Source organism: Dufourea novaeangliae, unplaced genomic scaffold (assembly GCF_001272555.1).
Source record: "Dufourea novaeangliae isolate 0120121106 unplaced genomic scaffold, ASM127255v1 scaffold6, whole genome shotgun sequence".
Lineage (NCBI taxonomy): Eukaryota > Metazoa > Arthropoda > Insecta > Hymenoptera > Halictidae > Dufourea > Dufourea novaeangliae.
Window position 1 is genome coordinate 26,280 of NW_015373900.1, and position 11,390 is coordinate 37,669.

Here is an 11,390-nt window from a genome sequence, read left to right on the forward strand (position 1 = left end):
CAATTCTTTCAAATTTATTAAAAATAAACACTAGTATCAATTAACACTTATATTATCATTTATTTCGGGATAATTAAAAGTAAAAAGATATGTGTATTTAGACATATATGCGGAAACAAGAATTTATATTTTTAATATATTTTTAAGACATTCTTAAGTATAACTGTTTGTTAAATAATAGTGAGAATGTTATTTAAATAGTACTACATTATTCTTAAATAGGTTGCTGTGCTTTCTTACATTTTCATCTTCAAAGACTGGCAACCTAGTTTTATAGGTTTTTTTTCTTTTAAAAAATTTCATTAAAGCAGTCTTCATTTTTATATGAATGGTGTGTACTACACATGAAAGAAAGGTGTGTGTGTGTGTGTGCGTGTGTGTGCGTGTGTGTAAAGAAAAGTATTTAATGACATATGTTTGAACAACCATTGTTTATAATTGTATGATTTATGTTTCTTTCTGAAAAATACAGCATCCTGTGCGTATCTTTCACAATCTAATTCTAAATTACATCAATATAAATTTTTATATTAATACCATATACATCTGTTTCAGTGCATATTTATTAGCATTTGTTCAATTACTTTCATTAGGAAAATATTTGGCTACAATGGAGATGTAGTTTTTTTTAAATTTTCATTTAAAATGTTTTATATAATAATCTGACTCAATTTTGTATGTTATTAATGCGTTGTTAATCCAGTTTAATGTTTTTTTTTGTATAAGTAAGAAATCGTGACATTAATGCAACATCAACAGTTTTTAGATAACATAAGCATTCTTTGTTTGATTTCCTACTTTGAGCATAATGTCTTTATGTATTTGATATCCTATAGATACTTTTGATGTGATTTTTAATCTCTCTCTCAGTTTACGCCTGTAAAACAGAACATAACTATATAATTAGGTGATCGGTAAATATATGTTGGTAAAAGCATATTTCTGTCTAACTTACCCAATTTCTATGACACTATGTTCACTACTAGCATTTGCAGTCCATACACCAATTTTATCTCCTTTTGGCCTTACATTTACTACAGCTCCACAAACATCATCAGAGTATCCATTAAAAGCTTCACCAATCATACATAAAAGAGTCTCTAACCAAAAGTGATCTAAATCTGTGGCTCTTTGTTTCTTATCTAAGTTTATAAGCCACCTTCCACCACGTTTATTGGCATCATCTTCCCACATTGGTCTGATTCCTTGCTTGAACATGCTATAGTCGCAACCTTGTCTTAGCTCAGATGCAGCCTTGATATGGTTGTACAAACTGACAATGAAAATCAATGTTTATTATTCTACAAACCTCAAAAACAACTCAGTTAATATTCTGGAACAAGATTTATAATACCTCCAGAAATCTTCTGCTGTATCGAAGCTTGTGATTTTCCTTTGGCTCTCTTCCCATGATTTATTCCTATCCGGTTCATAATACCAAAGGGTCCACGTGTGTTGAAGTGGATGTTTGATTAAAACTTCTGGTGGAAATTCATCGAAATTGGTTATTTCATGCTCCTTCCCTTCAACTTCCTAGAAATAATTACAGTTATAATTTTCTATCTACATAGCTGTTTTAACCTCTGTATTAATATGCATATACACATGCTGATTTCTACTTTCTCTTATGTATGATATTTATAAAACGTTGTTAATTGGATCTGATATAATATTTCTGTCCATAAGTGTGACACATACTAAAGTAATCTGTTCGAGTAATATAATATGCTTTTTTTAAATTCGTTAAGACAGTTTTCACCATGCATGGGAACAGATGGGAGGGGTAAAGGGTGTCGAGTGACCACGCTATTATAAAGAAAATTCACGCAAATTTCTTCCCAATACTGCCAGTGAATATGTAGGGAAACATAAAAAATATTACAAAATAATACCTCAATTTCTTCTGTATTGCTCGTAGCCATGTCACACCGACTACACGCACAATATGCTCGCTCAGTGAACTAACGGGAAGGGCATCTATCGGAGAAATTTTTGCATCAACTATCCTTTCCCTAAGATAGAAACGCTAAATCGCGTCGGCGCACCGGAAAGTTGTCGCAACGAAATTTAATAAGATGTTTAATTATGCTTTATTATTATGATGTAACCAATGAATACCAAAACAACATGAAAACAGTAAAAAGAATATAATCTTGAAAACAAACAATCCTTTTATATATGTATCTCTTGTTTTGGTAGCCTTATTATTGTTTGTAGATAAACAGAAATTATTGTAGCAGTGCGGGAATTTTTTTAACATAACACATTATTTAGTCCGTGATTACAACACCAATTACTTTTGTTTCATTTCAATATTTTTGTCACATTGATGAGATTGTTTTGTTCATATTCTTGACGTTCTCTTGTTCTCCGAATTCAGAAGTACATATACAATATTATATGTATATAGGGCACACGCATCACAATACTATACATGCATGGGTATATATATATATATATATATAGTGTGTCTATTGTGAATGTGTGACTTGGAAATTTAATAAAAAATGCTTTTATATAGAACTGCAGTACCCAAAATGAAATATAAAATTTGTTAATGATACATGATGTGAATTGTACATAGAACATGCAGAAATATAATAAACAATTATAATTACAAAATAATATGATTCTGATATTCGATATAAATCCATTCTACCAGTTTGTATATTTGTATGGAGGAGATAAAATAATTTGCCAGAATTGCATTTGGCTTCATTACAGTCAAATGACACATAATTATTCGTTTGGATATTTTTTACCAAAGGATATGATTTAGATCTGAAAGCTCGGACAATAATAGTCAGGTGATGCTGGATCATGAAAACTTGAAATTTCTAATAAAATAAGGGTTGGTACCCTTGTTGTGCACCGCAACAACCAGTAGCTTCTATACTGGTCACCCTCGTTGCTTCACGTAAACGATGTATTTACATTATAAGTTAAAGAGCGCAATTATTCTTTAAAAATTAACAACAGTTCTGTCTGCATTATGAAACGTTCGGTAAATACATATTTTTCAATTTACCGTAGTTTTACAATAATAATTATAATAAATTTCCATTAATTTTGTTAAGGGTATCTTTAAGGAAGGTTAGTTTGACAGCGGTTGCTGGAAATACCTTCGCGTATTTTACATAGATGTGTAATGATTAGGTGTAAACAATATTAGATTAATATTATTAAATTATAATTTTATTTAATAGTATTTAGATTTGTATGAATCTTGATAATTTTAATTCATAATTTTCCATTTTTTTAGGTAACAGAAGAAAATGGAGAGGCAAAGAGATCTTTTGTCAAGCAAGAGTGTGTCAGTTTTGGATATGAAGGTTCCTATCCTGTATATACTACTTCATCTTCATCTACCTCAACTGTGACACAACCTTTGCCTGGACAACCCCCGTTACCTCCAATGCCTCCACCATCCAGTGGAGTCCCACCACCTCCTCATGTTTTTGGACCAGTGCCTTCTCAAGTTACACCAATTCAAGCATGGACACATCCTCCTGCACCATGGCAATGGATAACACCTCAAACATCACCCCTACCACCTCCACCCCCACGTGATATGACTGCTAACTCATTTCAAAGAGAAATGCCTTTAAGAGGTAATTATATGAGACGTGAAAGGTTTAATCACAATAGAAGCAATATATATGTTCAAAGAAATAACTTTCATCGTAAAAATAGAAGGCTTGCACGATTTGGACAGTCTCAGGGTCACTTTGAGCAGGCAGCTTATTTCGGTGCAACATTGAGTAGTAGTCTTGGTTTGGAATGGCAGAGAACCAATTATCCTACAACTACGAGTGATGCTATTATGAATCACATGCCTGTTCCTCTTCCTAATCATTCTCTTCCCTCCATTCCTCCAGGAATTTTAACAAATCGACATGGGGAGGAAACTTCAGATCAAGATGTTAAAATAGTTTTGGTAAATATCAGATGTTTTCTCATCAGATGTTCATTCGATTACAAAATCTGAATTGTTAATTTTAGGAAGAAGTTGTAGTTAAAAAGAATAAACAAAGGAAACCTATGTCACAAAGTTATCCTAGTCGACCATGGAACAGAGAAGATGCAGAAAGAGCTTTGAAGATTGAGAATGAATATAATAAAACAGTCAAAGCTCAAAGTCTAATAATCAAATTCCCAGATCCTGATCTTAATAAAGATATTGTTCGGGAATTTCACCCTGGTATACAAAACATACATTTTCAAAGTCCTAGTGGTCCTAGATATTGTTTCATACAAATGGCAGAGAGTGTTGATATTGATGAGGCTATAAAAGAGTTGGAGAAAATCCCCTTTGGCATTGGTCATTTGAAAGTTGAACGGAAATCCCTAAGGGATGAGGATAATCCAATGCCTGAGGAAATAGACCCTTATACATTATACATAGGAAATTTACCAGAGTCTGTTAATGTTAATGAAGTAAAAAGTAAGTTTCCCACAGCTGCTCGAGTAGATGTAGGGTATGCACAGAAAATGAGAAATACCCGGTGAGTTTTATTTATAATATTCAATGAATATTATATTAATGTTTTATCTATGCACCTGTAATGTGGTGTTTGTTTTACCTTTCAGATATGCTTTTATAAGGTATAATAGTGTAGATGAATCTATATCTGCATACAAACAAGCACATGATTTAATGTGGGATACCAGAAGTATTATTGTTAGGTTTAGAAGACAGCGTGGTAATACTTGTCTTCCCGGTGAACCAAAACCAAATGTTAAGAAAGTAAAAGAGGAACCAAATACTAATTCACAATTAAAGAAGGAACAGAAGGTTAACCATGCAGATAAAAATTTGCCAAACCTAGAAAGGAACGTAGCAAATATACTACAAGAAAATTCCAGTAAAACACAGAATAAAATAACGTCTCTGGAACAAGAAAAATGCACGAATTTGCAATCGTCTTCGTCTTCGTCTTCACCTGTACCGACCTCAATTGCATCCGTTAAATCTGCACAATTACAGCAACAACAACCATGGGTAAAAACATATAAGTAGTTTACATTATTGAATTATTTTAAATATATAAATGATCAATCAGAAATGTTTAACATTAATAATATTTTAGACCAGTCAACCGCCTCAAATTCCTCCAGCATCAGAGGCACCTCCACCTTGTTCAAATGAAAGAGAATCAGTTCCGGAAACGATACTGCTTACGGAAATTAAGGAAGAACCAGAAGATTACGAAGAAATGGACATGTCATGTAATATTCGGTCTGATGAAGATGTAGATGACGATGTGGATGACGATGACGACGACGATGACGAAGAGGAAGAAGAAGAAGAAGACGACTCCGATGATAATGACGAGGATAATGAAAACGATTATGAAGAAGTGGATGAGGCAGTAGATATAGATGAAAATGGTAGCTTATCGTTTAGTGACAAACAAGAAGAAATCGCGAAAGACACTGACCCATCTGATGTATGTAGATCACACTTAATTATTTACAGTAAAGCATCGAATAAAATTGTGCAAATGTAACTTTGTAAAAATTTTCGTTTCAGCACCTTGATCAGATGTTCAATGAATTGGAGAATATGGCTGGTGACATCGGTTTTTAATGCATTTAAACGAGCATGTCCTATTGCCACGCCGTTTATTAGTATTCTATTTTTAAACACTTTTAATTTCGTACATAATGTGTAAATATTTCTAGTTGTAATCTGTAACGAGTGAGACTGCATTTATTTAAGTATGATATTAGTAATTGAATCGTATTTAAATACTTTTACATCCATATGTTTTCAACCTAGAAATTTTTATGCTGAAATTGTGCCGATAGAAAATTTTCCAGAACAATTGTACGTATACCTACGATTATTTTTAGTTTGATTCAACTTATTTTGTACATTTAATTCGTATTCGTTTCGTATCCCAATTACTTTTTTTTATTACTGTGACCATTTTTATTAAACTGTTTTTATAAACATTGTATTCGTCATCACTTCGTTTTTTTAGGAAAATAATACTAATTAGGACATCAAAATTAATTCTAGATATTTATAAAATTCAAATCACAATTGATACATTTGCGAAATATGTATTTCCGGATGAAGGTTTTCAAATACTACATTTTTATATACACGATCACACGTACATACATTGGACATTTTTTATGTAAAATAAATTAACAAATTGAAATTTATATTACGCTAAGAGGTGTTTTATTGTCTCTAATAAATTCAACTAAATTAGTCGAAAGCTATTGGGTTACATATACATGAGTATGTATATAAGTACCATTGCGCCGAATTAAAGTTTAATAAACGTTCGGTATTATCGGTATGTATTATTCAATTCGACAATTGAATACGTTTCCGGTGTTCAAGAATGCCATCTACTTCCTGACTGTTCCTGACGTTCAGGCGGTAAGAAAGCGCGGGTAACGTTACCGGTCTCAACAATTCTTTCAAGTGATTGTAGCTGTTGCATCTAACCCCAGGTTTTACGAACTGATAGCCACTGATAGCTAAAGAAAAGTGAACCGGCAAAATGTTCGAGGCACGTTTGGTACAGAGCGCGATCCTGAAAAAAGTATTGGATGCAATAAAGGATCTTTTAACCGAAGCTACCTTCGAATGCTCCGATTCCGGCATCCAAGTCCAGGCCATGGACAACGCTCATGTTTCTTTGGTTTCCCTTAATCTTAGAAGTGATGGTTTTGATAAATACAGATGCGATAGAAACTTGTCAATGGGTATGAGTATTGCATGGTAAGGCTTATTATAATTTTCAATATAACTATTACTATGTAGGGTTATTTCTACTCACAATAGAAAAAGAAGAGCAATATTTCTAAGGACAAAGGATTGTTCCTATCTAATATGATTGAATAATTGTTTGGTAATAAGTGAAACTAAGCAAATTACATTCTTTTAGCATGTCTAAAATTTTACGATGCGCTGGCTCAGAAGATACAGTCACTTTGCGAGCACTGGACAATCCAGAAAATATTGTGTTTATATTTGAATCGCCAAACAAAGAGAAACTTGCTGAATATGAGATGAAACTTATCAATATGGATCAGGAACACCTTGGTATTCCTGTAAGTTTCTTTTCCTCTACATTATTGCATTACTTAAGAATTACACACAAATCTCTTTATTGTACTCTGTTGATTTTTATAGGAAACTTCGTATTCGTGTATTGTGAAAATGCCATCTCAAGAATTTTCCCGTATATGTAGAGATCTAAGTCAATTTGGGGAATCTATAACATTTGCATGCTCTAAGGAGGGCATAAAGTTCAGCGCTTCTGGAGACTATGGCCAAGGTATATCAGTTTTTCATAGAAATACACATGTATATGTATATATTTGTGCGTGCGTGCGTGCGTGTGTGTGTGCGTGCGTGCGTGTGGGTGGGTGTGTGTGTAAGAAAAAACATTGAATCACATATCTTCATTAAGTCCTTTTGTTTTGATGTATCAATAGGAAGTGTACACTTACCTCGACTGTGTAGTAGTTTCTTTGGCTCTGTAACATCTTGCAATCAAGATTCTTCAAGCACAAAAGCTATCTAGCAACTGATTGAAATTAAGTAATGTCCTAGAATGTATTTACTTGCTTGACCTTGTCTTCGTAAAGATAAGGTTGTGTATTCTGGTCGTGTGTCTCACAACTGTGCTTGTTTACATTTTCGTATTTAAAGAAATTATACTTCTCTCTAGTGAAACTCATTTAAAAATGCGAATAAATTACAAGATGTGTATATTGTAAAATGTAAAAATATATCTGTACAATTGACATTATTATATAATGTTGTCAGTGTGTATTCATACAAGATATTCTTCTGTTTCAGCCACTATCAAGTTAGCACAAACAGCGGACGCGGACAATGAAGAAGAAGCAGTATCTGTTAATATGCAAGAACCAGTGAAGTTAACATTCTCATGCCGTTACCTTAATTGCTTTATCAAAGCTGGACCTCTTTGCGCGCAAGTACAGCTATCCATGTCCAATGATGTGCCTCTAGTATGTGAATACAAAATCGGTGATATTGGGCATATCAGATACTACCTCGCTCCGAAAATTGATGATGATGAAGAAAATTAAGATTCTGAAGGACTTACTTTGGTATATAAGCTATAACATTGTTAATGCAGTGTATTATAGCATACCAGTTAATTTTATATAAGTATTGCGATCCTACTGTTTGTTTTTTTTTTTTTTTTTTTTTTTTTATTTATCACGGTATTAGAGATTAAGTATTTTTGAAATTCTACACGAAACAAGACAGGTAGCATTATATGTATGAAACAAAAAGAGAAGGTATATTTTGCTATTCATTGTTGAAGGAATGATTAAGGATAGTTAAAAAATACTTTGAAGGTAATATATTTAAATTTTACATTTAAAAGTCATTTGGCTCGTCACAGTGTTAGCGCAACGTAGAATTGACACTAAGATTCATAGTAAGAGTGACACGATCATGATTAACATGGTAATACGGTGTCATTCTCGTAAGATTTATATTGTTACCGTTTCATAAACTGTGACAATATTTTGATAATATTGCGATCTCTCTTTTATATGTAAGAAGAACTCAATACATTTCCAAAACATTTGATAAATTTTGAATTATGTGTTATCCTTACGTCCTAGCCTAATTAAAAGTTCAAATTACTTTTTTTGTTACTTTATCTTATCTCTTATACCTTTTGTGTATAAGCTAGTTTAATATAAAAATACATAATTAGCTTACGAGCTGAGGGAATAAGAGGGCTACCATGGATGGAATAGCCTAGAAGTATACAGTTAAATCTTACACATTTTGGATCTCGTACAGTTGCTAAGTAATTAAATATTAATCAATAGATGATAATTTATGAGCTATGAATTATTTTACACGCACATACTGCGAAGACCTGTATATCGTCGTTCTTATTCATACATGTTTAAATCAAACGTTTAATTTAAAATAAATACTTTTTCATATTTTGTTTCTATGTTCAAACAAATTAAAGTCGCAACGAAACAAGACACTTTGGCAATAGTAATCAGCCTCTTTGGTTTTAAAGCCCTGATATTGCTTTTGTGTTATCAACGGAACAGCTTTGAAATTTAAAACTAAAAGAATCATTTTTACAAAACGTTCATTATCAAATACGTATTCGCGTTAATACACCGTTTGTCAAATTGAATACACGAAAGGAATAGATCAAGTTATCTATTTTTAAACTTTTAAAAGATCTTTAACGTTTGCCCATTTTCAAAGAAGATGCCACGCGCGTTTCGATCGACCTTTCGAAGTTTTTGGACCAATATGTTGCATTTACGCAGAGCCGTTAATCCATAGACATTATTCCTTCAGTCTATGAGCATGATTTGAAAAGTATCAGGATGTTGCGTGATGCTCACTTTGTAAATGAGATATCAGCAAAGGAAAAAGAGACGTGTACAGTCGAAAATTATAAGAGCTTAAGCATTAGTGTTGCCGTTACTCCCGTATAAACTGGGATGTACATACTTGTCATGCAATGTCCTTAGATGCCTTAGTAAATTACTTTTAACGTTAAAGCCTTTTTTACAATAGGAACAGAGAAAAGGCTTTTCCCCCGTATGTGTTCTTTGATGGATTACCATCGACGCATGACTTGGGAATTCTTTTTGACATATGTTGCACAATTTTTGGTGGCTGTGAACTCTTTTTGGTTTAGGTGGCGCCGAGTTGTTCATTAAAGCCAACTGTTCTTCCGTGTGTTCTGTTTGTATATGACGTACCCATTCTTGAGGCGTCGAATACATGTTACCGCAGAGGTCACATTTCAAGGGTGGAAAATCTTTGCTGTCGTCATCCACATCACCCTTGAAAATAATCCAGAATTAACATCGTACGTATTCGAAATATTTGTTATGTTGTCAAGAGCACACTAACCTTTCTCTTTTTCCTTCGATTTTCAGTCATATCGGCGTGTGTAAATTCAATGTGTCTCACCCAGTCCGACGGCCGATTAAACGTTTGACTGCACATATCGCACGTTAATGGTGTGTATTCTTCTTCCTCGTCCGCACTATGTACGATTTCCTGTAAATAATGAATTACAACATTACGATTTTCCCTCATACACGATAATCTTTTTGACGGTTCCACGTACAGGTTTGATATCAATCTCATGGTCTATCGTCAACGACTCCGACGGGTCGATAGTTTCCTCCCAGATTGGTTCGTCTTTCACTAAAAGTTCCAGATTCAGCTCCGTCTGAAATATACATAAAAAAGTGAACGATCCCATTCAACAGTGCATATTTACGAGTCGTCTTACGTTTTCACCGTCCTCGCTTTTAGATTTATTGGATTCTACATCGCTGTTACTAGTGGTTTTCCGTTTCTTTCCATTGGCCTCCAGGTTTTCCTTATTTTTATTCTGTTCATTATTCTTATTATCCTCTAACATCTTTTTTAGTTCCGGATCGGTAATCTTCTCTTCGATCTTCTCAACACTCTTTATTGTACATTCTCAACGACTTTCTCTGTGGTCGGTTGGACCAGCTTGATCTTTTGAATTTGTCCGGTTAATGGTGGTTGTTCTCGTTTGTCCCGGTCGACCTTTTGGTTGTTCGACTGAATATTCTCCTTTTTGCTTCCGGTGTTGGATCGCCATAAGCCACGGACACGTAGTATGTCACCGGCCTTTAATACACCCTCCAGCTGATCGTTCGTCACAGTTGCCTCTCCGCTGTACATGTACTGGATCAGGATCTTGAGCGTACGATAGCCAATTTCCGTTGGTAGTACCTTAAATGTAATATTCGTTATTGACTTATGTAGATACGTTAGACAATTTTTCTTATGATATCCACAATGGAGTGTCATCTACTATTGAAGCTACCACAAAATTATACTCTGTATGTCCCATCAAGAGGAACCTTTTCAAACATTTACGGGAATTTATGCTATATACGTACCACGATTATAGGAGCATTCGTGTTCGCACCGAAATGACATGTTTGAAAAATATGACTGAGATACGACGAGCAGGCCGCAAGGACGAATCGATGGGCCGCCACGTGCCGGCCGCAGGACGTCGCTAATAAGACATCCGCGAAGGATTCTGAGTGGAGTAACGTCGCGACAGAACTGTGCAGATGCGCGCCATAACTGTGCCACTTGAGCTGATAATTCTCCGAAGCAGCGATGGCCATTTTTTCTGTACCAATGAAAAAGAAAAGAAAGAAAAAAGAAGAAAAAAATTCATTAATATTTGCCTGTAATCCCTAGAATTTTCTTATTCCGTTATCGAGCCTGTTGCGCCGCTCGCGGCTCGTTGGTATTTGTGCAAGTTCTGCATCGCTTATCGATCAAAATAATAAATATTTAAATAAAAAGAAGAAACCATCGTGATCCCCCCCCCCCCCCCCCC

General features: G+C 34.1%; 4 protein-coding genes across 5 annotated transcripts in view; 2 read left to right on the forward strand and 2 right to left on the reverse strand.

Annotated features, from left to right (window-relative positions):
- Positions 1 to 693: 693 nt before the first annotated feature.
- On the reverse strand, positions 694 to 7,518 carry LOC107193611 (eukaryotic translation initiation factor 4E-like). Of its 2 annotated transcripts, none has more exons than XM_015583091.1 (4): positions 7,477 to 7,518; positions 1,355 to 1,533; positions 956 to 1,273; positions 694 to 877 (listed from the first exon to the last, which is right to left on the reverse strand). In XM_015583091.1, exons 1-4 carry the CDS (start codon positions 7,510 to 7,512, stop codon positions 763 to 765), a joined length of 648 nt encoding a protein of 215 aa, XP_015438577.1. In that variant the 5' UTR covers positions 7,513 to 7,518; the 3' UTR covers positions 694 to 762. The 2 variants fall into 2 exon arrangements, with proteins under 2 accessions (XP_015438577.1, XP_015438578.1); XM_015583092.1 differs by lacking the exon at positions 7,477 to 7,518 and adding an exon at positions 1,893 to 1,961.
- Positions 2,952 to 5,590, forward strand: LOC107193608 (uncharacterized protein DDB_G0284459). Its single transcript, XM_015583087.1, has 6 exons — positions 2,952 to 3,004; positions 3,263 to 3,937; positions 4,003 to 4,505; positions 4,591 to 5,002; positions 5,091 to 5,450; positions 5,534 to 5,590. The coding sequence occupies exons 1-6, from the start codon at positions 2,993 to 2,995 to the stop codon at positions 5,588 to 5,590; spliced, it is 2,019 nt and encodes a 672-aa protein (XP_015438573.1). The 5' UTR covers positions 2,952 to 2,992.
- On the forward strand, positions 6,353 to 8,141 carry LOC107193610 (proliferating cell nuclear antigen). Its single transcript, XM_015583090.1, has 4 exons — positions 6,353 to 6,742; positions 6,909 to 7,074; positions 7,157 to 7,301; positions 7,829 to 8,141. Exons 1-4 carry the CDS (start codon positions 6,522 to 6,524, stop codon positions 8,080 to 8,082), a joined length of 786 nt encoding a protein of 261 aa, XP_015438576.1. The 5' UTR covers positions 6,353 to 6,521; the 3' UTR covers positions 8,083 to 8,141.
- A 1,174-nt stretch (positions 8,142 to 9,315) lies between these two features.
- LOC107193412 (zinc finger protein Xfin) overlaps positions 9,316 to 11,390 on the reverse strand; it is a 3,837-nt gene continuing 1,762 nt past the window's right edge. Inside the window, 6 exon segments of the mRNA XM_015582852.1 lie at positions 9,316 to 9,834; positions 9,905 to 10,054; positions 10,125 to 10,229; positions 10,293 to 10,477; positions 10,480 to 10,765; positions 10,936 to 11,177. Of these exon segments, the coding sequence (XP_015438338.1) occupies positions 9,448 to 9,834; positions 9,905 to 10,054; positions 10,125 to 10,229; positions 10,293 to 10,477; positions 10,480 to 10,765; positions 10,936 to 11,177 (1,355 nt within the window). The 3' untranslated portion in view covers positions 9,316 to 9,447.

Bases quoted from the DNA above. Each gene is read 5' to 3' on its own strand.
- LOC107193608 (XM_015583087.1), top strand. The intron at 3,938-4,002 runs GTAAATATCAGA...TGTTAATTTTAG, and splicing joins AAGATGTTAAAATAGTTTTG to GAAGAAGTTGTAGTTAAAAA. The intron at 4,506-4,590 runs GTGAGTTTTATT...TTTACCTTTCAG, and splicing joins CAGAAAATGAGAAATACCCG to ATATGCTTTTATAAGGTATA.
- LOC107193610 (XM_015583090.1), top strand. From the start codon at position 6,522: ATGTTCGAGGCACGTTTGGTACAGAGCGCGATCCTGAAAAAAGTATTG. The intron at 6,743-6,908 runs GTAAGGCTTATT...ACATTCTTTTAG, and splicing joins ATGGGTATGAGTATTGCATG to CATGTCTAAAATTTTACGAT. The intron at 7,075-7,156 runs GTAAGTTTCTTT...TGATTTTTATAG, and splicing joins AGGAACACCTTGGTATTCCT to GAAACTTCGTATTCGTGTAT.
- LOC107193611 (XM_015583091.1), bottom strand. From the start codon at position 7,512: ATGTTACAGAGCCAAAGAAACTACTACACAGTCGAG. The intron at 1,534-7,476 runs GTAAGTGTACAC...AATTATTTCTAG, and splicing joins GAAACTACTACACAGTCGAG to GAAGTTGAAGGGAAGGAGCA. The intron at 878-955 runs GTAAGTTAGACA...TCTGTTTTACAG, and splicing joins CATAGTGTCATAGAAATTGG to GCGTAAACTGAGAGAGAGAT.